At 62.5% G+C, this 26614-nt stretch overlaps 1 protein-coding gene and 1 long non-coding RNA gene across 10 annotated transcripts in view; one reads left to right on the top strand and one right to left on the bottom strand.

The window, feature by feature from the left end:
* The window catches only part of BCOR (BCL6 corepressor), a 58619-nt gene that overhangs the window by 27290 nt on the left and 4715 nt on the right, over positions 1–26614 (bottom strand). For 3 of the 9 annotated variants that reach the window (XM_031594575.2, XM_031594578.2, XM_031594580.2), the window contains exons 1-3: positions 3594–4038; positions 1445–1576; positions 695–773 (exon numbers count right to left, since the gene is read on the bottom strand). In XM_031594575.2, coding sequence (XP_031450435.2) covers positions 695–773; positions 1445–1530 — 165 coding nt within the window. In that variant the 5' untranslated portion in view covers positions 1531–1576; positions 3594–4038. Of the gene's footprint in view, positions 1–694; positions 774–1444; positions 1577–1932; positions 4039–15993; positions 16153–16529; positions 16610–26614 lie in introns of those variants that run through there. The other 6 variants (XM_031594577.2, XM_031594579.2, XM_031594576.2 and 3 more) reach the window with 5 other exon arrangements.
* LOC149919966 (uncharacterized) lies at positions 22018–23205 on the top strand. Its single transcript, XR_016459657.1, has 2 exons — positions 22018–22783; positions 22884–23205. It is a non-coding gene; the product is annotated as an uncharacterized LOC149919966 (long non-coding RNA).

The raw sequence follows: 26614 nt of genomic DNA, 5'->3' as shown, positions 1-26614 counted from the left end.
AGAGGATGGCCACACTGGATTATATGAGAAGCTATGGAACAAAAGAGACCACTACAAACATCAATAAACATCTCTCTATATCTCCAATTCATTGATCAGAAACTAAAGATTGAGGCCCAAACGCGCCCAGAGCCAGTGCTCGGCAGACCCCAGACTCCAGCCCCACCAACTGAGAATGACGCTGGGAGCACTGAGAGCAGAGCTCAGGGGAGAGCGGGGAGGGCAGGAGGGAGAGCCTCCTCCTTCTTCCTCCTGAATTCCTCCTCCAGGAGCTCCCCCTCCTCCGCAGCTTGATTGCAAGGCAATCTGAGCACACAGAACAGAGCCAGGTCAGCCATCGCTTGACAACAAGGCACTGAACTCCGCTCGCTGCTCACCACATGGTCTCAGAGGAGGAGACCGTCAGCTCTGGTGCTCAGGGACTACATGAACCGTTTGTGGTAGACGTAGCGGTGTGCTGCGTGGCATTACTCATAACGGAGCGAGAGAAGGATGAAGTCATACAGCAGCGCACACCACAAAGTCAGAGCCAGGAGGCTAACGAGATAAACAAGCAAAGTCCCATTGCACTGTTCCACAGAAACAATCCCTACGTGCCCCTGCAGCAGAACGGTGTTTGAATCGCCTCTCCACATGCAACATGCGGGAACACCGGCAGGTGGGGAGGACAGATGCAATAGCAATAATTTCTTACCACACTGTGATTCAGGTGGTTTTCTTCCCTCAACTCCAGTCTGCTTTTCGGTGCATCGCCATCGTTAACTGGGATTTTCCTATTAAAAAACAGAAGCTTGTTACTGGAAAGCACCCCACGCGCTTCATTATCAGCCCAAGGTTGTATACTACAGCAGCCCCATCCCATACTGTATTTAGCTGTCTATGCCCAGGGACTGCTTTAGCAAGAAAGGATTGTTTGAGAACAAGAACACACTGAGCCCACCTCAGGGCAGCCTCTTGCAATGCCCACAATTGTTGTCAATGTTTAGTATTTGCTCCTCCTCACTTTTTTCTTTCCCAAGAAGAAAATACACCATTTTAAACACGCCCTTTCCACGTACCACCCATAAACGCTGCAACAGAGAAAATTAAAACACACACACTAATATCATACGACTGTCAGCTGTTCCATGCTAAAGAGAGGGCTGCACATCTGTGCCATAGCAGTGCTGCAGCACTGGGACTTGTTATCACAGCAAGCACCGATAAAGAATATACCTTAGTGCCAAATTTCAAATCCCGAGGATAAAAACCGCTGACATGCAACAGAAGGAAAGTTTCATCATTACCCCAAAGAACTCCCTTCAATCAAAGCACTTAAAGGCACACATCACTTCCATCAGACATCAGCGCCCGCATCGCCACCACCCAGCTGATCCCTGCGCAGGAGGCAGCAAGCTCAGGGTAAGGCCTCGGCCGCACAACTTGCAGCAGCTTAAATATTTACCTGTCCTCATTAATTCCACACATGCGGACCCTTTCATTGCTCATCCAGCTATGAACGTTGCCATACAGGGGGGTTGCAGAAAGCATGACGTCTTCTTAAAAAAATCGCTGCTTTTCTTCACGGTTTTATATTCTATTAAAAAAGGAGGGGGGGGGGGGGGGGGAAGGAGGGAGAAAGGAAGAAGAAAGTTGAACAGATTTGTCTGGGAGGAAATGCAAACATCAGAGCGGAGCGGGCGGCCTCCCTCCGGGTCATTAATAATGAATGCCGCGTTGGTGCGGGGAGCGCGCTGCCTCCGCCAACCGCTAAGGGAGATACCCTGCAATAAAGGAGCAAATTGAGGGCATTTATAGGTCAGAGGAGATGGATCTTTTCCCCAGCGCGCGTCCAGAAAATTAAGTACCATTCCGGGCTATCGACAAAGAAAACTTTCCCCAGTACATTCAATCAGAGCATGCTGTGGTTCACACCAGCACCCAAACACCCACCTCGGTGGGGCTGGAGCAACGGGCTCCCCGCAGTAGGCTGGGGTTGGCCACAGCAGATGAGAGGACGAGAGGCAGCCACGTCCCCACGCTCGGCAGTGAAGGGAATGCCTCTCCCTCCCACCACCACCTCCGCTCACATTAAATCCTGCTTTGCTGCATGAGCGAAGTGTCAGGACAAGCTGCGTTTTATTAACAGGATTAGCGCGGCGCATGATTTATTCCGGTGCAAGATTTTAATTGCTCTTCGGAGGTCGAGTCATCGCTTTCGACTGCGCTTCAGCCCGCATCCCACTGCCGAACGCTGGGTTAAGAAGTAGGGGGAGCCTTAATGCACAGGATATCCCTCGGCTCTTCCTCTCTCGCAAAAATAGAAGCCCACAAGCAGGCGGCACGGCGCTCCTCGGTGCGCACAAGGCTGACCGCGGGGAGCTCAGCGCGTAGCGTCTCCCACCGTATGCAGCTTCCCCAGCAAACTCATTTCCTTTGTTAGGCTCCGGGATATGCAAATGGTGGCTTTGGCATTTAATGGGGAAGAATCCCAGATTGCACCTCAGCACAATACTTCGCGCACGTGGGGAGGGATGTAAGGGCCCGAGCGGCGTTCGCTCCCCAACACTTTCCTCTCCCCTCGGAGTGGCCTTTTGTGCACAACTCCGCGTCTGGAACAAATGTATATTAATGGCACAGCACCGTGACCCTCCTCTCTTCGGCACCATTCGCTCTCCATAATGAAGCCCAAAAAATCGCTGCGAGGAAACAAAAATCTGCGGAGATTACAGACCGCGCTATCATTCAGAAGGAGTTATTTCACTGCAAAGACGGTTTCTGGACAGATTTACTGGTTTCCAGATGCGCCGCTCGTAATGTTTTCAATAGAGGCAGCAGCAGCATGGCTGGAGTGATTTAAGGCTTTCCGTACGGCTGGTGGCCGCACCGCTGGGAGCCTCGCACCCCACTCCTTTTGGGGCCAGCTCTGGGCTTCCCCCTGGATGTGGATGGCTACGGCACAGTGCCCACACTGCGGCAACTAACGAAGCACAAAACTGCACCGAGGGACAAGAGCCTCCTGAACCAGAGCACTTTGAGGCACAGGATCACCAGCTGCAGCCCCATCCCCTACAGCAACCCCAGGCACACACGTGCGATCGGCTCCCAGTGAACTCCATGCGAACCGCCACGGGGCAGTGGTCTGCTAGTGCCAGCCCTCGCATCACTGCAGCTGCACGACTGGTCGCACCCCTTCCTCTCCTCCCCTCCCGGAGGTGCCCGCAGCACTACGACGAGGGCAGCATTCCTCTATTTATACCCGCCTTCCTCGGGGGCGGCCCCGTTACGAAACCCCGACGGCAGACATCGCGGTGCGCGGCGGGGAGAGCAAGGCCGCGTCCGGCCCTCCTCGCTCCTTCCCTCCCTCCGTCCCTTTCTCCTCTCTCCGCTGAGCACCGCCCGTCCCGGAGCACTGCAACCCCCGGAGCGCGACCGGCATTTCCTCCGGGAGGTGCCTGCCCGATAGGGCCCTCCGCGGCTAAATATAGGCGGTGATGTGCGACGGGGGGAGGCGGTGGGGGGGGGGGGGGGGGGTAGAGCGAGACGCGCACACGCGGTTCCGCAGCGCTGCCGCCGTGTGAAACCAGCTGTGAGCGGCGTCTGCAAGCACTGACCTGCACGCAACGCCGTGCCGAGCCCAGGCGGGAGCGCCCGGCTCCGCACCGCAGGGGCAGGCGGGGGCACACCGCGTTCTCGGGCGGCAGATTAGAGCGGGGAGCGTTCGGGTCTCCCTCGCAACGTCAACAGACTTTTGGCAGCCGTCGACGCCACCAGCAGCACGAAGTTTTGTTCACGCGCTCTTGGCGTGGAAACGAGAAAAACCCGGTGCCGGGCGGCGGCAGGAGGGGGAAGGCGATTCCTCGCGGCCCCGAGAGCCGGGCAGGGGGCGGCCGTCGAGGGGGGCAGGACGGCCGTCGGGGCCGCGGCGCGGGGAGCCAGGAAGCGGGGCGGGGGGAGCGGCGCAGCGGCGCACGAGTTCCCTTCTGGCGCCTTTCCTCTTTCCACCTCCAGCCCCGCCTGGCTGCCCGCCAGTTTCCACTGCACAACCGCGGGGCGGGCGGCAGCGCTGCGGCTGGGGGGGAGGGGGCGGGGGGGGGGGAGAGGGCTGCGCCGGGGGCACGGGGGGGCGGGCGGTAATCGAGGGCGGCCCCAACGCTCGGTTCCAGGCCGCTGCAAGGATCATTGGTAGATTTGCGCAAATCCCGGCGTGGGGAGCGAGAAGCAATCGGGGACTCGTAGCGATCTCCTTCGATTAGCCCTCATCTGGAGTTTGATTTAAAGGGCAGCGCTCGGGCGGTATTTATAAATGCGGGCTGCCGTTCAGAGGTGCGCTGAGCCACTGCGTTCCCACCTCGGGTCTCGGTCCCCTATCGCTGAGCCCCGACAGCGGGCAGCGAGCTGGCATCGGCCGCGTGCTCAAAGGGGCGGTGGGAAAGGAAGAAGGAGGCTGCGCTTTTTGCGAAATAAACAAACAAACAAAAAATATCGCCGGTTGTCTGTTGCAGCCTCCCCGCGGCATCCCCGCCAGCCACACGTTCCGGAGCCGGAGGAGGAAGCCGCAGGCTCGAGAGCCGCCGCTCGGCTCCTCGGATTAGAGCACGAGTGTGACCTTTACCCGGGACGTGTGGCATTTCATTTAAGCGCAGCGCCCGGCACAATGCGCCAGCGAGATCGCTAACCCGATTGGAAATCCACCTCGAGCCGTGCGCGGCTCCTCTGCGGGTCTCGATGTGAGTGCTCCGCCGCAGCCCCCCCGACCCCCCCGCCGCACCATCACGTGTCGGACGGCGGCCGGGACTCGCCGCCGGGTAAACACGGGGCTGTCCGGGGAGGGGGGGGGCACCGTGCCGCGCCAGGCTCCGGCCCGGCGGAGAGATTATCCCCCCCCACCCCGCGCACACACACACACACACACACACACACACACACGCTCGCGGTGGCCCCGGGGAGGGCGGTGGGAGAAGGAGGGGCGGTCCGCCCCCCCCCGCGCCGTCTGTCACGCCTTGGCCCCGCCGGAGCGGCAGCAGCGCTTTCCCCTTTCCCATATGCCGCGAGGCGAATCGTCGCGCTGCTCTCGGCGCCGGTTACAGCCAAAAAGGGAGGGAAAAAAAAAAAAAAAAAAAAAAAAGTTTTCAATTAATGATAAGCCCAGGGACTGGGGAAGGGGGCGGGGAGGCGGCCAATAAGAAGAGAGAGGCAAAATGGCTGCGAGCCCTCGGGCGGCCCTGCCCGCCCCCGGCCCGCGGGGAGGGAGCCCCGGGGAAGCCCCGGCCCGCTCCGATCCGATCCGAGGGGCGACCCAGGGCCGGGGGTCCCCGGCTCCGCGGCGAGGAGCGCCCGGGGATCGCGGGGACGCCGCGCCGGCAGCACCGCACGGGCAGCACCGCGCCGGCGGACACGACGCCCCCCGGCCCCACAGCGCACCCCGTGCTTCCTCGCACGCCCCGCCGCAGCGCTCCGGAGGCGGCGGGGAGGGGAAGCGCAGATCGGCGAACCCCGGCTCCCCCCTCCTCTCCTCCCCTCCCCCGGCGGCAGCGCGGCCCCCTCCGGCCGCCCACCCGCCGCGGCATCTCCCCGCCCGGCCGCCCGCGCCATTTTAGAGGCACACACACACGCGCTCGCCCACGCTCGCTCGCACACACGCACGGAGCGAGGTTTCCGCCGGAGCCAACGGCACGGCCGGGCCCGCAGCGGGGGGGCGGGGGAGGGGAAGCGGCGCGGCGCTCGCACGGCCCCGCGGCACCGCAGGTAACAGAGGGCCGCGGGGAGGGAGGGAACGCTGCCCCGCGCGCCCCCGCCCCATTAACCCGCCGCGCCCTCGGCGCCCCGGGAGCGCTCATTGTCGCCTTTATCCCGGGCGGCTTTGGCTTTTCAGGAGGGCGAGCGAGAGAAAAGAGAGGGAGAAAAGAAGAGAAAGAAAGCAAAAAAAAATAATAAAAAAGAAAACCCCCCGAGCCAGCCCCTTCCCCCCTCCCGCCCCCATTGTTCGGCCGCGGGAGGCCGGGTGGTGGGCGAGCGCAGCCCCGGGTCGCCATTCCCGGCTGCGCCCCGCTGCCCCCTTCCCCCCCCCCCCCCCCCCGTCTGTCACAGCAACTTCAGGGCTTGGGGGGAATCCTCCTCCCCCAGCCCCCACGAATAAAGAACTCCGAGAGAGTTGGACCGAAGGCCGCGCTCCCCTCCACAGCGCTATGCTCGGTACGCGGCCCCGTTGCCCCCCCGTCGCACCCCGCGGCCGTCCGCCCTCTGTTCCCCTCGGGGCCGCCCCGGCTCAGCGCTCCGAGCCCCGGCCGCCGCCGCCGCACGCCGGACGGGGGAGGCCCCCCCGCATCCGTCGGGGACGTTGGGAGATATTGATCACGGACGCCTTCATTTTGCATAATTGCGGCTGACAGGGCCTGTGGTTCCCTCATTTACGGAGCAACAGCTTCGAGGGGCTGATGGATGGTGAGCGGCTCCCTCCGCTCTCCCTTCCCTGCCCCCCCGGCTCCACAGCCCCACCGGGCCTCCGCTACTCCTGCGGCAAATGGCCGGCACGGCTCGGCTCGGCTTGGCTCAGCACGGCACGGCTCGCCACAATAAGGCTTGGCTCAGCACGGCACGGCTCAGCATGGCACGGTGCTTTCCCCACGGCCAGCTCAGCCCCCAGCTTATGAAAAGTGTTTGGGAAGTTGGGGCTTATCCTCCCTTTTCTCTCTCTCTCCCTCTCCCTCTCTCTCTCTCTCTCTCTCCTCCCTCCCAACAACATGCAAACAAACAGCTCGGTTTCTCCTAAACAACGCATAAGAATTAGCCTCGCCTCGAAGTTTAGGTCGGGCTCACGACGCTAACGTTTCTCCCTGCTGGGAAATGCTTCCCGAGCACTTCTGGAAGCGCTGGCGATTCTCCGGCTATGAAAGCAAACATCTCTGCAGCCGCGTATCTCAGCCCCGCATCACCTTCTGCACCGTTCTGAAGGCGCAGAAGGAAAAAGAAAGGAAAAAAAAAAGTGTGTGTGTGGGGGGGGGGGGGGGGAGGGGGGAAGTAGGGGAAAGAAATCCCAACCAGAACGCTCGGCTTTTCGAGAAAAATAAAGAAAGAAAAAGGGGGGGAATAAAGAGCAAAAGTTGCCGTGCGCACCGGTGCCCCGCGGCGCAGAGCCCCGCGCGTTGCCGGCCCCGCTCCCACCGCGCTGCTCCGCGCCGAGACAAAGCCGCGAACGAAGCGCGCTGCAGATGGGCGGCGATGGGTTTGTGCCGCCGCTCAGAGCTTTAATTACTCGTTCTTGATCCGTGGGACTACGACACGACACCGCCAAGGTTAAAATGCCCTGAACGGCTCTGAGCAGATGTGAACGAGTTGGCAGACGCGCAAATGAGGTCTGCCTCTAAGCATGATAACAAGTGACTAATACATTGCATATCGCTGAAAGAAAATTATTTTTCTCTAATTTGCATTAGCTTTTTCTCGGTTTTTTTTTCTTTTTTTCTTTTTTTTTTCCTTTATGCCGGCGACATTCCCCGCTCAGAGGCTGCAGCGTAATCCTGCAAACATCGCAGCTTCAAACACGGTGGAAGGAGGCAGAGATGGCGGTGTTGGGGCCGTGTGGCCCTGCTTATCTTTCTGCCTTTGCTCCCAGGCGAAGCGCGTTTCGCAAGCGGTATTCCTGCACGTGTCACACCAACACCCTGCCACAGGAATGGGGGCTAAAATGCTGCACGAAAACCGGAGTGCTTTCGTCGCTAATAGTACGTCATCACCCATAGAGAGCCATGGGGATGGCCAAGGCCAAAAGGAAAAATAACATCATGTAAAAAGGGTTGGAGAAAGAAAGATAAAGGAGCGGAGAAGTGAGCATTCCCCGCTCTCCTCGCTACCCCAAAGCTGCCTCGTCCAAAAAAAAAAAAAAAAAAAACGTAATAAAGAGGAAAAGAAAAGGCCCTAGTATGTGGAGGTCACCTGCTATATAGAACAGAGTGCTTTGGTGGGGAGCAAAATGGTGTCACGCACAAATTTAGGCCAGGACCCAGTTCTGTGAGCTCCCTTGGGTTTCCCCAGGCTCTTCCATGAGGGCCGGGAGAGCTCTTTGGGTGCAGAAGCAAACTTCGAGAACAGGCAGCATTTTGTTCCTCATGCCTCAAATATACGTACGGCTGTAAATGCACACGGATGTATGTAACAGCAGGCTGAGCAGAGGCTGATGAGAACCCCGCCGAGGCCGCAGCAGCGTTTTGCCCAGCACTGCCAGCTCCGGGGGTGCGGCCCGCCAGGGTTATCTCGGCTGCAGAGCGATCCCAGGAGGCAGACACAGCTCCTCCTCCCGCAGCACGTGCTCCGAAGGCAAACACGCACAGCACCGCCCGTGCCTCACGGCTCCGCTCCCGCAAGGGCCCCGCACGGCCCCGCGGCTCTAAGGCTCAGCGAGAGCCGCTCCGGGGCAGCCGGGGATTTCCCGGCCCGTGGGGGGGGGGACCGCCTCTGCCGTCCTTCCCGGGGGCCGGGAGCTGCCTCTCTCCCCCCGGGAATCGCTGCGGCCGCGGCAGCGCTTTGTGTGCGGGTGCCGGAGAGGCGCGGGCCGTTCGCGCTCCAACAGCTGTCACATTATTTGCGCTGGCCGTAAACAGCCTTCGCGTTCCCCCCCCCTCCCCTTCGCCACATAGTTAAACCCAGACTAACAATCCGCAGCTCGACATCAAACCAACAACAGCAGCATTGTGTCCGCCCTCGCCTCTCTACCACCGACTCCCGCAGCTGGTTCGCTCCGAACGAGGAACCCCCCCAGCGCCCGCAGTCCCCCGCCCCGAGCACCGAGCGGGGGTCGGGCGGAGCTTCACCGCCCCCCCCCGCCGCCCGCCCGCTCCTGGCAGCGGCCCCGGGGCCGTCCCCGCGCCCGAGAGCACCCGACGCTGCGCCCTTCCCCGCGGAAGGGAGACGGCAAAAGGAAAAGCAGCGCCGACCCAAAGCGCGTGGCACGCTCGGCGTCCCGGTGGCACCGCGCACCCGCACCCAGCGCTGCGGTGATGGGGCGGCTGGGGCCGAGGTCTAACGGCTCGTGCCTCCCGCCCCGCGCTCACTCATCACTTTATCAGCCACAGAAGTTGGTGAGGTGGATCTCGCCGAGCAGAAGCGAGGGGAAAACAAATCAGTTCCAGGAAGTGCTTCCTTGCCCGCTCTGACACTGAGCGCTGCCCAAACTACACGTCTCTACAAGGAAACTGCAACGGGGTGAATTTCTCTGAAATGCGCCCGTCACACCAACTCCTGGCACACACTTTCTCGATGTTTACATGCAGGTTTGGAAATGGCAGCAGCATGGGGGAAAAGCCAGCTTCATCAGAAGCACGCCTCCACCTCATCCCCTGGTGCCATCCCGCACCAGCGCAATGGGTCTCCCACCAACGGGGTGCATCTCCCACCAACATCCCTGCTGGATCCACAGCCCGCTCGCAGCCCCGGCCCAGTGCCTTTGGCCAGCCATTCCCTCTCCACCACGAGCAATCTGCTGGCCTGGTGGAAACCACCGCTCACAAAACAATGTCAGCAAAGGCTGCGCCACGCTCGTGAGAGAGCGGCGATTCGTGCTACCGAGGCTCTCTCAGCACAAAGGCTTTTAGAGGAAGAGGAGAGCGAGAGAGGGAGAAGGGGGAAAGAAAGAGGGAGGGCTCTCGTGTTTCAGGGCCGCTGTCCCCTGGGAACCCAGAACCAAGTGTAGCTTCAATCAAATGCTGACTTCTCCTCCGGGAGCTCGGTCGGAAACCTGATCTCGCCAGCTCCTGCCTGCCTCCGCGCATATAGGCTGCCTTTTCTTTCATACCAGCAATTTGTATAAAGAGGAGAGCCAATACGGTTTATTGCAAGTGAGACCTCGCGGTAGCGGATCTAGAGAGAGATTGCTGGAGCTAAAATAAGACAACCTTCAAGCTGCCTGCTCGGGGCAGGCCACAGCATTGCCTCCCCAGCTCCCGCGCATGGCTCTGCGGCACTGCACAGCGCAGCGCGGCACTGCACGGCACTGCGCAGCCTCCCATGTGCCTCCCAAGCCCCGTGTCCTGCAGAGCTGGCAGCAGCACCCCAGGTTGGGTTTTTGCACAATGCCAGGTTGCACTTCCATTCAAACGTTCAGCCCTGGAGGTCGCTTCCTGCTCGCAAGAACTGTTCCGGCTTCCCCTGCTGCTGCAACTTCAGACGGAGCAGTTCCTCTCCGTGGGAGCGCTGCTGTGCCCTTGGGCACAGGGCTGCCCTGGCACTGCAGAGCATGGCACAGCACAGCGTGGAGGTGTGCCCGGAGAAGGAGGATGAGCCCTCCTGGCGCAGCGCAGCGTAACTTCTTGCCAGGCTGCTTCATTCTGCGCGGGGCTCTGCTCATCCCCTTTGTGCCTGACTGCTGACATGGGGGGAAAAGGAGCACAGGGATGGGAGACAGGGGGACCCAGCCCTGGGCAGAGCTTCTCCTGGCACAGCTCGGCCTCCCCACTGCTGGGGGTGAGTGGCAGAGGCTTAGATACAGCACAGCACGCCGGGGCGTGGGAGCAAAGGGCACTGCCTGGAGCTCAGAGATCCCTGTGGGATCTCTCCATAGCCAGGGGCTTTCACGTGGAGAAAGTTTGGTTCACCAAAAGGATCTGCAGAAAGAAGGGGAGCCCTGCACATCCCTTTCCGTGTCATTAGCGAGTTTTCTGGAATTTTGCTCATCTGTCCCTGCTTGCCTCAATGCATAAATGCCACCTGGAGCTGCAGTATCCCCCAGCCCTCCCACAGACGGGCAGACCCGTGCCAAGCACCAGCCGCAGCGCTCCCGCACGGAGGAGGAGATCTGACTTTTCCACCCAATGATGCAGGCCCGACTGTTTTGCAATATGCAAATCCCGGAAGGCGCACCGGGCCCCAAGGTGAGGCATTCCCCAGCGCTGAACGAACACTCGGGGAAGAGCTGAGGCAGCTCCGCTCAGCCAGCACCGCGCAGAGCAGAACAGCACCGCACCGCACAGCGCGGCGGCAGCTCCCGAGGCACCGAAGAAGCGCGCTGCACCCCGTGCCCGCCCACAGCACCCGGAGCAGCGCAGCGGCAGCACACGGAGCGCTGGGGCAGAGCCGAGCGCAGAGCGCAGAGCGCAGCCCGCGGCCGCCGCTCGCCCCTCCCGGCGGGCGGGCGCAGCACAATGCCCCGGCCCCCCCTTCCCCAGCGGCCTATTGAGCACACTCGGCTCTTTATCCTCCCGATTCCCAGCGCGGCTGGTGGATTCTGTGCTTTCCACTTTAATTGTCTTATCCAAATAAAGCTTTGTTTTCCTTAGCGCCACAATCCCAACATTCAGCCCCAGATTTCCATTGGACAGAGGAGATATTTTATTCGGCGATTGTTCCGCCGGTCGGGGCTTACACGGCGCAGCGCTGGTTGTGTGCCGTGCTCACAATGGGGCTTTGCAGCCCCGCTCCGGCCCCGTACGGCCGTTTTCCAACGCGATCGCGACCGGAATCGCTTCTCTCCTCATTTCCAACTCTACCCCAGACTTGAACAAGTCTTTGGGTTTGCACCTAGACAATAAATTTCGTTTAATTTAGCTTCCGGTCTTTAATTTTAGCAGGTCTTCTTTTTGCATGCAAATCAATATGGCAATTACCATCTAAAAGCTCGCCCAGCCCCAGGTCAATGTAAATTGATCATTGTCCGCCTTCTACAAAATAACACCGGGAGTCTGCGGTGCATAATGAGATTATACTGGAAACTGTCTTTCAGATCACCAATTATATTTCGAGCCGGCAGGATCCTCGCCGAGCAAACCTGTGAGCACGAGGCACCGAACCCACGGGCTCACCGGGTGGGGCTGGGGGCACAGAGCCTCGCATCGCCCCAGCACCATTTCACAAGGCGTGAGGGCAGGTGTGTTCATGCGCTCGCTTTTCCAGCAGTGGAAGCGCGGAGGAAAAAACCTTCCTCTCTGCCAGCAACTGCTGTCCAGCAAACAAGGGAAAATGAATTCCCTACTGGAAAGCGGCAGAACTTTCCTCAATCTGTGCTCGCTGCGAGCTCTCGGGCCTCCTCCTCCGGTCCCCACCTCGGTTGCTCACCCACCCGAAGCAGCGCTGCCAGGGGAGACGGCCCTGTCCTCGGGCCAAGGGACAGAGGGAGGAGGGAGGGAAGGTCGCCCTGAGCAGCGATCGCTGGAGCGAAAGGCCGCGGGGACGAGCCCAAGGCAGGCAGCTGGCGGTCACGGGAACTCCCCCTGCCTGCAGACACGGCCTCGTGCTGCCTGCTGCACGCACGGCAAGGCACGGCACGGCACAGCTCTTGCAAAACCGAGTGCCAGCAGCAGGCCAGCTCCGGCCATCCGTTATTTCCAAAGCGACGCCGCTCAAAGAAGAAAGCACTCGACTCAGCTTCGCACCGCTCTTCCCAAGCCCACTCTACAGCGTGATCTACTGCGGCACGTGAGGGAATGACAGCGCACCAAACACTGCCGAGCCCCAGGCACGAGCTCTACAACTCCACCTCCACCTGCACAAACCAGAGCCACATCCTGCCCCGTGCTGAGCGCCCAGAGCTGTGTGCCTGCCTCTGCTGTGGCCACACACGGACCACAGCTTGGACCTCTGCATGGTGAGAGCCCTCAAAGGGCAGCCCCACACCGTGACAACTGCTTTGGCATGTGCTCTTGGTTTGGGTTGCGGTGGCCTCGACCCGTTTTCCCCACAATGAAGAACTGAAAGCACGCTCCCAGCATAAGGCAAAACGAGCTGCCATGGGGCAGGCGAGAGGGGGGCAGGGACAGAGGCTGGGGCAGCCCTGGTAGGGACCAATGCAGCATGCGACACAGCACGGCTGTCCACCCGTGCCGGAGCGCAGCCAAGGAGCCAGTATTGTTCCGAGACCCAGTCCATATTTGGTCATACAGTTCACACATTCTAAATATTGCTTTAAATATTAGAATGGAGACATTTGCCAATGTGGCTCAGAATGCACTCAAATGGGAGAAGTGATTTCTGGACGCTCTCGGATCGGCAGCCTGGTGTTCCTAGCCTTTATTTTGGGGGGGAGAAGGAGGGGGAGGAAGAGAGGGAAGCCCCACTGGGTGTGTTTGTGCCGGTCCCTATTAGATATGCAACAAATCTGCCATTTCCGGCGCGGCTCCTATCTCATTAGCCGTGTATTTAGATGTGACGTGCGAATGGCGCTGAGCCGCCGCTGCCGGGCCCCACGGATGCTCAGGAGTGCTTCCAATAGGGCTGTAGCGCCCGGAACCGGGGCTCAGACAAAGAGCAACGGGAATGGTCTGCGCTGCAGGCGAATCCCACACAGCCGGCTTTTATCTAGCGCTCCAAAGCCTCCGCTGCTTTTAATCTGTACCGCCCAGGCTTGCACGGCACCACCGCGTCTCATCCACCGCGAACGTCTCGCTACAAAGGGAAACGCGCACACGCAGCGCAAACGGCCCCAAAGCCACAGCGGGGTCACTGCACCTGGACACGAGCCCAGAGCTCGGACAGGGCACCGACCCACGCTGCATACACATGCGTGGCCCCGTGCGGGTTGATGGGACCTGCAGGAAACTCGCTGGGGTCCTCCACTGTGCGGCTCCCACTGCAGGGGGGAACAGGAGAAAATGCGAGGGTCGCCTCACCGACCCCACACGCTCTCTGGAGCTTGCACAGGAACCTCCTGGGAAGGCAGAGGTGCGACGCTCACCCACTAAACTCTTTTCGTGGTGTAGAAAAGCGCTCCCAGAGAGCGGATGGACAGACGGACAGGAGTGAGCGTCCCTGCCTGTACTACTCCAGGACATAACCAGCGGCTATAGTCCCCCCCTCGGCTCTAAGGGTTAACAGTCATCGCCACCACCAATGAAAAAAAGAAAAAGCTATCGCGGTGACCTTTTCCTCAGCGACTCCCCCACTCTCCCTTTCAGGCTCCGGTTCTGCAGCTCGCGGGGAGCCGGAGCGCTGTCTAGACCGATCTATCACAGCGGCCAAACAATACCGGGGCGGCCCCTGCCCGCTCCCCACACCTTGCTGTGGCTGAAGTGACTCCCATCCCATCCCACCTCAGCCTCCCGTGTATTTATAGCCTGCACACAGCCCACCTTCATGCCTGACAAATGAGATTTTGTCTGCTCTCCCCCGTGTCCGCTCCAATAAACACACACACACTTTGTTCCCCCCCCCCCGTCGATCCTCCCCCCAACCCCCCGTGCCCCGTGCCTGTTTATTTTTGGGAACATTCCACGCTCGTACCTCCGACCTCGAAGCACTCCACGCCCGGGTAGGGGTGCTCCCACCTGGGAATCTCCATGCCCCCCCCCCCGCGCATTGCCCTCCACCCCCACCCCCCCGGGGCGCTGCCCGCCGCCCACCCGCCCCCGACGGGAGGGACGGAGCGCGGAGCGGAGGTCCTCCGCTGCAAAAGGCCGGGGAATAGCTAATGAGCTGTGCAGCCCATTGATCCGGCGCATACTTCCTAATTAACTCTGAGTCACCTATTTGTGACAGCGATTCAAAGCGCTGCGCCGGGGATCAACCGCGGCCCCGGCGTGCGAAGGCAGCGGGAGGGGGGAAGCGGGGGGTGGGGGGGGGGGAAGGAATTTGCTCCTAATCCTCCTAAAAGCAATTAGGGGGAGCGCCGCGCTGCACGCCCCAAGGGAAAAACGTAGACATATATGCATGCATTAAAAAAATAAAAATAAATTAAAAAAAAAAAAAAAACAGAAAATACGGAAAGAAAAAGCACGCAGCAGCTCCGGGAGAGGAGAAGCGAAAGGAAACGGATCGCAGCGTTGCGATCGGCGGCACCGCTCTGCAGACAGCACCGCGGGGCCGGAGGCGGCGGCACCGGGCACGGCGCGGGCACAGCGCGGGCGGAGGGAGGGGCGGAGGGACGAGGGGGGGGCCGCCCCGGACGCCGCGGGGCCACCGCCGGGGGGAGGGGGGGGTGAGCGCAGCCCGCCCGTCCGCGCCCCAAGCTTACCCCCCCGCGGGAGGGGGGAATAAAAAAAAAAGTTAATGGAAACCTTTGGGAAATGCGGGCTACGGGGCGACGTGGTGCTGGTGGACCGCCCCCCCCACCCCCCCGCCCCCCTTCTCCCTCTTTTAATACAAACACGAATACAAAAGCTGCAGGCTCCAGAGAGCAGATGAAAGCAATGAGCGGAGTTTCTGGAAAAGATTCATTAGTGGGAATTAATGCTGCGAGGCGGTGCCATTAGGGCCGGTCCCGCACTTTGTCACTTGTGCACCGCTCGCTGCGTTTGGGGCTTTCTGCTGTCGGGGCGGGGGGGGATTTCACCGATCCCCCCATCACCAAACCCGAGATCCGACAGACATCGCGGAAACGAGAGGGAGGAAAACAAAACAACACATACACACACACACACACACACACACAAAAAAAAAAAACAACCGCACACACACACACCAAGAAAGAAAGAGGAACGCGAACGCTCCGCAGCCCTCGCCCCCGGACTCGTTCCGCGAACATCAAATGCTCATCTGCTGCGCAGAGCTCGGCCCGGCCCCACACAGCAGCCGCCGAGCCCCGTCCCCTCCGAGCGCCGACCCCCCCGGGCCGCTCTCCAACTCCGCACGGCACCACCGCGGCCGCCCGAACTTCCGCGTCCCGCCGGACCTCGCGCCGCGACGGCTCCGCGCACGGGAAAGCCCCGCGCCGCCCTCCCCACGTGCGCGGGCGGAGGTGGAGGGGGGGGAGAGCGAGCCCCGTCCCCGTCGTCCCCCGCCCCCCCCGACGGGGCACACAGCGCCTCAGGCTCTCCCCGCCCCTCACCTGCCCGCGGCCGCCCCGGGCGGGGAGAGGAGCGCAGGGCCCGACCCGAGCGCGGCGGGCTCGCCGGAGCTTTCCGAGCGGGAGCACCGCCAGCCCCGACGGCGGACCCCCGCCCCGCGCGGGCATCTCGGCCGGCAACCGCCCCTCAACTCCGACGAGGCGCACCGGGGATCCCGCGGCCCCGCGCCGTAACTTCCTACCCGCGGCGGCGGGGCGAGGGCAGCCCGGAGCTCCCGCGGGCGACGGGCGGGGAGCGCGGCACTGACCTTCCTGCCGCGCCGGGGCTGCGGCGTGCGCCGTCCGCGCCGTGGGTCCCGACGGCGTCGCCCCGCTCCGCCGTTCTCCCCGGTGCGGGAGGAGGAAAAAAGTTTCCCGACCCCCTCCCGCCGTCCGCGCCGCGTTGAGCCCCTCGCGGAGCCGCGGGGGCGTGCGGAGCGCGGCCGGCGCCGGCGGGGCAGGTGCCCGCGGGGAGGGCTCCGCCGCTCGGCGCGGCGCGGCTCGTCTCAGCGACGGCAGCGGGAGCGGCAGCCCGCGATGCTCATTCCGGCTGCCGGCTCGGCTTTGGCAGCGCCATGTTGCTGGCTTGCTCCGGGCGAAGTTCCTGTGCTGGAGAGCGCCGCGCTCCCCACATCGCGCCCGCACCGCCGTCTCCCGTGCCCCGGCCGCCGCGGCTTTGTGTGTGTGTGGCTGGGGATTTAATTCTCCTCCTCCTCTTCTCCTCCTCTCTCTCTCTCTCTCTTTTTCTTCCTCCCCCCCCCACCCCCCCTCCTTTCAGTCCGCCGGGAAAGCCGCTCTTCCTCACCTTGCCGCTGGGAGACCGGGCTCCGTCTGCTGCACGCTGCGCTCCCCTCGCATCCCCCTCCCTCCCTCCCTCTCTCCCTCCTCCTCCTCCTCCTCCTCCTCCAGCCGCCGCCTCCCCTCCCTTCCCCTCCCCCCGGGCAGGCTGCACCGAGGGAGCCGCCGCCAGCAGCACAGCGCAGCGCAGCACAGCAGCAGCGCCGCCACCGCTCGCTCCCTCTGCAAGTTTCCCCCTCCCCTGGCCGCGCTCCCTGCTCAGGCGGGGCGAGCCCCGGCCCATCGAGCCGCCTTCCCCCGCAGCGCCGGGCTGTGCCGTGCCGGCGGTCAGAGCCCCCTGCCCGGCCGCGACCTGCGGTTCCCGGGAGCACCCCGCGCCCGGAGGGAAGCCGCCCTCGGTCTCCCCTCCGCCCCGCGCTCGCTACCCAGAAGGCCAGCGGGGAACCGCAATTCCCAGTCAGCGCCGCTCGCTCCGCTCCTCACCCCGAGCTGTCAAAAGCCCGGCAGCACGGCACGGCACGGCGCTGGCAGACGGAGCTGCGGGGCTCCGCGATGCCGCCTCCGGGTTCCCCGTACCGCAGGGGCATCCCCCAGCACGGCAACCCCCCAGCCCCTTTCTCTGTTCCCCCAACTTCCTCCCCCTTTCCCCTTCAGCCCCCCCCCGGCCCCCTTCTCGCGGCTCTAAAATCGGGATGGAAAAAAAAAGCCGCGTTTGTCAACGTCTGCATTGCGCGGGGCGGGGGGGGGCGGAGGGGGAGGCTTATTAAAGCGCGCTGCCGCCTGATCCGGCTTTGGAAGCCCTTAACGCGCTTTTTACAGCGTGCGAACGGGGTGGCAACCGCGGGCGAGGGGGGGAGCGGGGGGGCAGCCGGATCGCGGGTCCCCCGGCGGCGTTTCTCCGGCCGCTGTAAGCTTTGTGCCCGGGTTCAGGAGCCCTTTAATCTCCGGGTTGGTACTTATCGGCTGCGTCTATTTACTTTGGCACGGCAACTTTTGGCTCGCCGAGCCCGCCTCGTAAATTTCACGTTCGCGACGCCCATCCCCGCCGCTCCTCCCGGCTCGCCGAGATCGCGGCTCTGGGGCTCCCGAGGCGGACCCGCACCGCACCGCGTCCGCGCTCCGTGCGCTGTCGAGCTGCGGAAGCTGATCGCGGCCAGCACGCACCGCGGGGGGGATGAACGGGGGAGTGGGGGGGGGGGAGGAACGGGGGAAGATGGACGAATCGGAGAACGGAAAGCGGGAGTGTCCCGGGGATATTCGTATCCAAGTGCCCCCTTCCCCCCCCCTTTCAAATAGAAGCAAAAAAACGGGACGTGAGCCACGTCGGGAAACTCGCCAGCTGCCCGTGGAGGGGGCACGGAGCACGCACACATCGCGCGAGCTGCCTCCCAGCCCCACTCCGCAGCGCGGGGTCCCGCCGCGTACCGCACAGTGCTCCCCCCGCTGCGGCGCTGCGGCCATCGGGCTGGGCCAGGGAGGGCGGCGGGGGGCCGCGCACCGCCGGGACAGCAGCGCGCCTTGTTTTCATCTCCGCTAACAAGCGGAGGGACACCTGGCCCGGGCCGCTGTAAAGCTATTTTTTATAAAGACGTTTTAGGGCTAGACATTAAAAGTTATTAGAGTGAACGCACGTGAGTTACAGACGCACAGCTGGAGGAAAGGCCTCTGCTGCCTTTTTTCCACCCCCAACCCCCACTTTCCTAGGGAAAACCTCATTAACATCGCTCCTTTCGGGAGGAGAGCGGAGCCTCCACGGCTCTCTGCTCTGCCCGCACAGCTCCGTCCGGGGCCCGCGGTGCCGTCGGGCCGCGCTCACAGCACAAAGTCCGCTCGGTGCGGGGCTGCCCGCAGCGCAACGGGGCGGGACCGACGCTGATGCGTTTCTTTCTTTCTTTCTTTTATTATTATTATTTTTTTTAATACTGCTGATTACAAATGATCCCGGGGAGAACTCGCTGCATTCCTGTTTCCCCCCCTCGGCCAAACTTACTTTCTTTGCGAACGCCATTTCCTCCGCGGCGGCGTGAAACAGAACGCCGCTTGTTCGCCTCTGTGCCGTTTTGTTCCCCGCTCCGCAGCGGCGGACCCCGCGGGCACAGCGCGGCCCCGCGGAGAGGCCTCCCCCCCCACACACCTCCCCGAGGAGAGCAGAGCAGAGCAGAGCCGGGAGCGGGCTGGGGGGGAGCGGGGGGGTTGCCGCGCACGGACGCTCGGTGCTCCGCGCCGCTGCGGGGATGCGCTCGCCCGAGCGGCTGCCCCGTTAATGGTGGGCGCTTAACCTCCTCATAAAGACAAATCCGGCGTTAATGGCACTGCGGGCTTCTCGCGGGGGATTCCCAATGGGACGGCCTTACCCTGGCTCTCATTTACCCTCCTCGCCAGGAGCTCCCCCCGCTCCGAAAGTTGGGGATGAAACCCAGCGGGGCCCTCCTGGGGCCGGGGAGGGAGGGGGGAGGGGAGACGGCGCCGCGGAGGTGAAATGAATGAATGCGAGCGCGGTGCTCAGCGCGCCCGGTGATGAGTGCTGGGAAAAGCCTATAAATAACAGATCACCGTCCTAGGCTCTGAATTGCCCGGCTTGAGTGTGTCTTAAATCAGACCTTTATCATTGCTTATTGTGAGGCTGCTTTTAATGGAAGTGCGGAAATCTGAATAACAAAACACGCCGGGCCCCGGCCGGCGTGACGGGTCCGCAGCTCTGCCGGCGCTGACGCGGTGCCAGCAAAGCGTGACCCCCCCCGCAGCCGGGGGGGCTCTGCGGAGCCCGACTACAGCGATCCCAGCGCGCAGTTCGGGGCCGCTCCGCTGACAGCAGAGCCGTGATGTACCCCCCTCCCAGCAGAGCCCGAGACGCGATCGGTTCCCAGAGCGAGCGCCGCGCTCTCGCTCATACAAAGGAGAAGGACAAACCCCGTGGACGCGCCGACGGGACGGACACGGCGATGGGGAGGACGCACGGACGGGCGGCCCAGGCCGAGCAGCCGCCGCGCTCTGAGTTTCGCGGCCGAGGAAACCTCCACGGCTCGAAGGTGTGTTCGTGCAGCCTGCAGCTTGTATGTTAATAATTGGATACAGTCGATGAATCACCTCCGTCCTCCTTCTGGTTTTGTTTTCGTGTTGTGTTTTGTTTCAGAGGGGGTGGGGAGAGAAAAGCAGGAGACGCTGCGCGGCTCGGCCCTGAATACCAATGCCGCGGCCGGGTTCGCAAACACTGGGGTTATTCACTCCGCCCCAGAGGTGACAGCGGGCTCCGGGCCTCCGGGAGCGGCCCTGCGAGCGGGGGGCGGCGGCACCGGACGGGAGCGGGGAGGGGCGCACACGTGTGCGTTCTCCTGGGAAGAACCCCTCATTTCTCCGCTCGGATCGCTCGCTTTTTTTTTTCCCCACCCGCGCGGCACACACGAGGAGAGATTCTTTAGTCCCGTACTTAACACTTCACAGTGTTTTTAGCAATTAAGGCGAGAGGGGGGTGGGGATAAAGATAAGCCACTTTTTCGCCCTGCAAGTGTGAAAGATAAGATAACAGTGAGCCGGGGCACAACGTCTGCTTACAACCTCCCCCCGGCGATTCCGATCGGTCACCTCTTATCGCGGAAAATGTTCATTTTGAAAACAGCCTCGGAAAAAAAAAAAAAGAAAAAAAAAAAAAACCCAAAGGAAAAAGAAAAGTCTTTTCCGGTCCGTAACGCCATTCAGATCTCTCGTGCCCCACACGGAGCACCGCTCCCCTCTCGGCGCGGTGACGGGGACGCGGCCGCTCCCGGGCCCGGGGCAGAGGTCCCGGGAGGGACGCTGGATCCGCCGTTCCCCGCCAGTCGGGGCAGCGCCCACGCCGGCCGCGGCCGAGGCCACCCGCTGCTCCGCCAGCCCGAGGCCTGCCCGCCGGGCCCGGAGTTTCCCCCGCCCGCCGTGTGATAAGCCGAGATCCCGGGTACAAAGCGCTTCCCGACACCGCCCCGAGGGCGAGGCGCGGCGGCGCCGGGTGCCCGCTGCCGTCGGGGAGCTCCGCGCGGCCCCACGCGGGGCACCGAGCTGCGGGGATGTGAGCCGCACTGCCCCGACGTGCCCAGCGGGGCGGCCCCGGTCCCTCCGCAGCTGCCGCTTCCCCCCTCCTTCCCTCCCCTCCCACCGCCCTTCTCAGAACCGCGTTCTCGGAGTGACTGGGTCCGCAGATGATGACACGGGGAAAAAGGAGAAGAGAGCGAGCGAGCGAGGAGAAAAAGCACCCTCGCGGCCCCTCGCTTGGGCGAGATTACTCATCCCCAGAGTTCCCCTAAGTCGCAGAAACTTGGCCAGGGCTCAGGCCGGGCCGTTAGCACGGGCCGGGGCTCCCCGGGCACCTCTCCCTGCGGGGGCACAGGGCCGGGCCGTGCCGCGTGGATCGCGCAACCCCGTCCCTCTCTCTCTCTTTCATTGCCTCCCTCCCTCTCTCCCTCCTTCCATCCCCCGCCGCCGGCGCTCGCGTTCTCGGCAGCGTTTTATCTTCACAGTCACATCGGCAGCTAACGAGGCTCGGCGGCTGCAGCCCACACGACTTCGGTTCCCCGCATTTATCCTTCAATAAAAGCCGGTTCCTTTATTAGAAACAGGAGACGTGTCTCCCGCCGCCCCTGGCAGATCCCGAGAGCCGAGGCGCAGCCGACACCTCCCCCTCGCCCCCCCCACCCCCCATACCCGGAGGGGCCGCCACCACCACCCCGCGCCCCCCCGGACCCCCCACCGCGAGCAGCCCCGGACCCCCCCCCCCTCGCTCTCCGCCGAACCGATCGCCTCTGCCGGGCGCACCCACCCCCACCACTTCGGTTCCCCCGCGTTTATCGCTCAATAAAAGTCGTTTCCTTTATTAGAAACAGCGGAGCCGCTTCTCCCACCGCCCTCACCTCGGGGGGCTGCAGTCCCCCGCCCTGCAATGCCCCCTAAAAATAATAACAATAACGCGAATAATCATCACAATAATAACAGCCGCCGTCCCCGGCAGCAGCACAGCCGCCCCCCCGCCCCTCCCCCGAGCCCAGCCCCCCCGCCCCGCTCCAATCCCTCACAGCCCGGCGCAGCAGCCCCCCCTCTCCTTTCCCCAGGCGCAGCCAACGACCCAGCAAATCCCCACGCCGGGCACGGGCTCGGCCCCCGCCCGCCTCGCGCCCCCCCCCCCCGGGCACACGGCAGGTCCCTGCGCGGGGCCGCGTGTGCCGTCGCTGCCGCCCGGGGATGGCTTTCCCGGAGCCGCCGGGAGAGCCGCTGGTAGGGGGGATGCCGATGCGATGTGTCGAGGCGAGCCGAGCCGAGCCGAGCCGCGCTGTGCCGAGCCGCCTCCTCCTCCACGTTCCGACCGGAGCTCACCGCCGAGCTCTCCCGGCGAAGAGGGGCCGGACCGGAGCGCGCTGTGCATGGCATTAAATGCAACGGCCTGGCCCCGGCGGAGGAGGAGAAGGAGGCAGGTGATGCTGCCCGACACAATGAGGGGTTTGAGCGCTGCGGAATAAAGCGCCCTTCATGGGGCTGCGGGCGGTCGGGTCCCGCTCCTCCGCGGCGGAGCGGGCGGTGCGCGGGGTCCCCCCCCGGCCGTGTGCCCGCTGTGGCACGGTGCAGCCGCTCGGGAGGCTGCGGCCGAGCCCGGCGCTGTGTCGGTGGCTGTGACATGAAAAGATGGCGCTCTCCCCTCCCCCGCCTCCCTCTCGCCTTACACTTCCTCCCGACAGCGTTTCCCTCCCGGTTTTAAAGCCCTCTTTTCTCCCTGCTCCCCCCAGCCCCCCACCCCAAGCCGCTCTCCCCGCCGGTATGCCACGAGCTCCGGGCCCGCCGGTGCCCCCCGTGCGGGCGGTGATGCCCTCATTGCACGCCGCGTCCCGACCCCGCGATGTTCGCCGCTCCTTTTTCCCGGAAGCCCCGCGCTACGCCTCGCTCCGCTGTGAACTTCTGCTGCTAATGGTAGGCGGGGGGGTGAAGGGGCACGTACCCAAAACGCTCTCCTCTCCACCACCAATCCCCCCCCCGTTTCCTCCCGCTCCCCGAGGCAGGAAGGCAGAGCCGCGTGTGTGCCGGGGGGGCGGGAAGCAGCCGCCGGGAGCCGCCCCCCCCGTCCCCCTCCCGTCGACCCACACTGCGGGAGAGCCCGGTGGGGCCCGGGGGGAGGCATGAGGCGACGGGGGCACCCTCTGGCCGTGTGCCTGCCCGGAGATATGTTCCGAGGCGGGAGGGCTCCGCCGCCCGAAGCCCCCTCCCGCCTCCAGCAGCAGGCTGCTCCGAGCGCTTGTGTTTTTGGTATTTTTTTTATCCCCCTTTTCTTTTTTCTTTTTTTTTTTTCTTTCTTTCTTTTTTTAAGCCTGCAAATTACATTCAGCGCCGCTCTCTCCTATTTTAGTGCGCGTGATGTTAATGGCACTTAGCGCCGGGGCGCCGCTCGCCAGGGATGTGCGGAGGCCTGGCGCTGCCCGCAGAGCCCCGAGGGCACACGGGGCCGATCGGTCGCGTTCCTTCTGCGCTACCCAGGGAGCGACTGCGCGGGCTGACCGAGCCCGGTAAGCTGCCCACTTGTTCGTCTCAGGAGCATCGATTCCTGGCTGCGAGGCGCTCCGTCCTAGCACCGCGCGATGCCCCGCAGCTGGTCTTTCGCCCAGACAAACAGCGGCGAGATGCGAGCGTTATTAGCCACATAAATAAATCATTACCGCGCACCGATGTTATTTCAGCACAACTCCTGAGCAGAAAATAGCCCGGCGGGGCCGCGAGGAGCCGCGCACCGTGCTCGCCCCGACGGCCGCAGCCCCGCAGTCGGGAGCCGTTCCGCAGCGCGGGGAGAGCGGCGCGGGGCCGCCAATGTGCCGGGGCTGGGGCTCACCCCGCCTCGCTGCGGTCCGGAGGGGGGGGGGGGGCCGAGAACGACGGGGAGCGGCACCCCTCGGCCGGAGCGCGGCGGGTGCCGGCAGAGCGCAGCCCGGGAGCCGCGCCAGGCGGGCCGCCTTTGATATTCCGCACCGCGGCCGCTCCTCCGCTCGCCGCTAATCACGCAAACGCCGGCGAGCTCCGGCGCTCTCCGTCAGAAACGCCGCGCGCGTTTCTCCGCGTTCCCAAAGTAAACACGGGAGGTCTCCCACTTTTTCGCACTTAGCAACGGCCCGAGGCGGGCTGCGACCATCGACTCCCGGTCGCGCCGCAGACGTTCGCTCGGCAGTTCAAGGGCAGGACGGGAACAGCGCGAGCGAAGCCCCGCCAGCGGAAATCTCCCATTCGCAGCGCTCCGCTCCGCCACCGCAGCCACCCCCGAGCACCTTTGTTCTGCGCGCAGCTGCTTTTATCCCCCCCCGCCTCCGCCCGGCCGCTTCCCCCCCCCCCCCCCCCCCCGGCAACCCCAGACGGATCGCGGGTGACCCCGGGGGGCGGCGGGGCCGGGGGAGGGGCCGGGAGCGGCTGATGCAGAGCGGCACCGCCGGAGATAAGGGCCGGGCGGCGGCGGGGCGGGCGGCCGCGCTCTGCGGGGAGCTGCAGGGGGGGCGGGGGCGGTGCTCGTCCTCCCGAGGCCCCCGGGGGGGCACTGGGCGGCCGAGGGAGCCGTGCTCAGCTCCGTTCCTCCGGCCTCGCCGTGAAACGCGGCGATCCCGCAGACGCCCGGGACGTTTTCCTTGATCCGAACTTCCTCGGGGTGATCCCCTCTCGCTACGGAGCACGAAACGGCGCCCGGACACGGAAAGCGGAGCTCGGAGCTCCTCCCGTCCCCTTTTGTTGCTCTCTCGGCTCTAAAGCACGGCATCCCCCCGCGGGCTCGCAGCGGCGAAGGGAAGGAGGGAGGGAGAGAGGGCTGAGGGCCCCCCCGGGTGCTTCAAACTCCACCTTTCGTGGCGCTCGTGGCCCTTGCTGGTGAAGGCGACGAACGAGGCACTGAATGCATCACAGGTCCGGAGAGCCCCTGAGCCCGTGGCCGGCATTTGCGAGGCTCCGAGAGCTGCTGCCGGGATTTGTTGTCAGCGCCTTGGGCTGGGGAGGGAGGGGTGTCGGCCGTATTGCTTCCCTTCTAAAAAACATGCAGAAAGTTTGTGCTGTCTTGACAATTAAGCCCATCTAGCCACCCCCTCCAGGGTGAGAAAAACACTCTGCCCGTTTGCTGGAGGCCATTTTATGAGACCTCAGGGAGACGACTTTCAGGAACACCGGGTGCCTCCTGGTGACCCTCTCCCCATTCCTCGGCACTGGCTCAGCCAGGCCGTGGGCTCTGCGGGCCGAAAGCTCCTGCATGGCCAATGGCTGCCCACCTGCATGGGGCTGTACCTCTCCCCTGCTCCGAGTAAGCACAGTGCGGGAATAACACCGGTGACACCTCCGATGGGAGGGCATGGGGACTCCTCATCCCATCCCACCTATTTTGCTGGAATGTCATGTAAGATTCTGCTCTGAGAGCCACCGGTACGTACAGCGTTAATGAGATGGTGCCTCTGCAAAACAAAGCCAGGCAAATGGGAGAGGGAGAATTTGTTAAAGTGTTTAAAAATGCTGTCATGTTTGTTAACAGCTGCTTAACTCCTGTGTCTAACAAACACTGGGGGGGAAAGAAAGAAAAAAAAGTTATTTAATTTTTTTTTAAAAAGGCAATACCACGGCTTGCATACAATTAAATGATGACAGCCTGTAACGTGTTCCTTCAAGACCTCCAGTAATACCAAGGCTCGGGAGACCTGAAATACCCAATTCATGGATTTTTAAACCAAAGAAGGGCTGTTACGATCGGTGCTCTGACCTGCCACATATCACGGGCCAGCGAGTTTCAGGCAGCCATTCCTGTCTCAGGCTCATAAATCCTGGCCGAGCTTTTAGCCTGGCATCCAGTCTCGCTCAGAAGACCTGTAAGTAACAGCAAACCCTTGGCCTGCCTCCATCATACCGGCGGCTGTGTCCCCTCACTGCTTTCAGAAGAACGCACCTATTTCTGCTCAGAATTCACAGCGCTTCATTTTCCAACATAGGATCTCATTATGCTTTTGTCTGCCACATTAAAGAGATCTCTGCTATCAGAAATCTCCCCATAGAGACACTTAGGGCACTTAAAGACTATGATCAAACCGAGCCATAGCCTCCTCTTGGATAAATTAATAGATGAGATTTCTTTCGTCTTAGGCAATAAGATGCGATCCCCAGACCTCGAATCACTTTTGTAGCTCTTTTCTGATCCCATATTAATTTGCCAACACTCTTCTGACGTGCGAACACCAATGCAGGATTGGATGCCGCATTCCGCTACAGGTCTCACTCAAGTCATAAGTGCTAATGGCATCATTACGTTTACCTGTTTAAAATCCTATGCAGATTACCCTAATAGATGGCCTTAGCAATAGCGACTTTATTAAAAACCCATTTTTAAAGTCGCCTGTCTCCACGCAGACCGGTGTTGTTCATCAAACTCACAGCACCAAGCGTTGCCTGGCCAAGCTGCAGAGCAGGCTGAGCTTCTCTGCCCAGAACTGGAAAGCCTTTAGAGAGGCCGTGTTGGCATAAAGCACCATCGAGGTGAGAGCAGTGCAGCGCTCACTTACACTGCCTTTGTGCACGTCCCCTGACTCATGCTCGCTCTGTGCCGTGCTGTCACACCACGCCTGCCCCTTTAAGCTGAAATTATCTTCTATAAAATTATTTTTCCCATGACACACGGCACAGCCTGCATGTCCGACCAGCACAGCTCTCCCTGCGCTCACTGTTCCCACGTGCCCTCTTTTTGCTATGACTCACATACGCTTGCCCTCTCTTCCTCTGACTTACACTTTCCTACCTCAAAGGACATGTGTGTCAGGAGATAGACCTGATGGCCCCGTTTTGGATATCTGCTCATACAATCATTAAGGTTGGAAAAGACCTCTAAGACCAACCAGCAGCCCATCACACCATGCCCACTGCCCGTGTCCCTCAGTGCCACATCCTCACGGTTCTTGAACACCTCCAGGGATGTGACTCCACCACCTCCCTGGGCAGCCTGTGCCACTGCCTCACTGCTCTTTCTGAGAAGAAAAGGTTCCTAATATCCAACCTGAACCTGCCCTGAATAAATGCAGTTTATACTTTCAGCAAGCACGAATCGCTCTGACTGCTGTCCCAGTGTGCTGCAGGACA

The sequence above is a fragment of the Phasianus colchicus genome, chromosome 1 (assembly GCF_987193195.1).
Source record: "Phasianus colchicus chromosome 1, bPhaCol1.hap1.1, whole genome shotgun sequence".
NCBI classification, from domain to species: domain Eukaryota; kingdom Metazoa; phylum Chordata; class Aves; order Galliformes; family Phasianidae; genus Phasianus; species Phasianus colchicus.
Note: the sequence above shows the minus strand (reverse complement) of the source record. Positions and strands in the feature narration are given on the sequence as shown.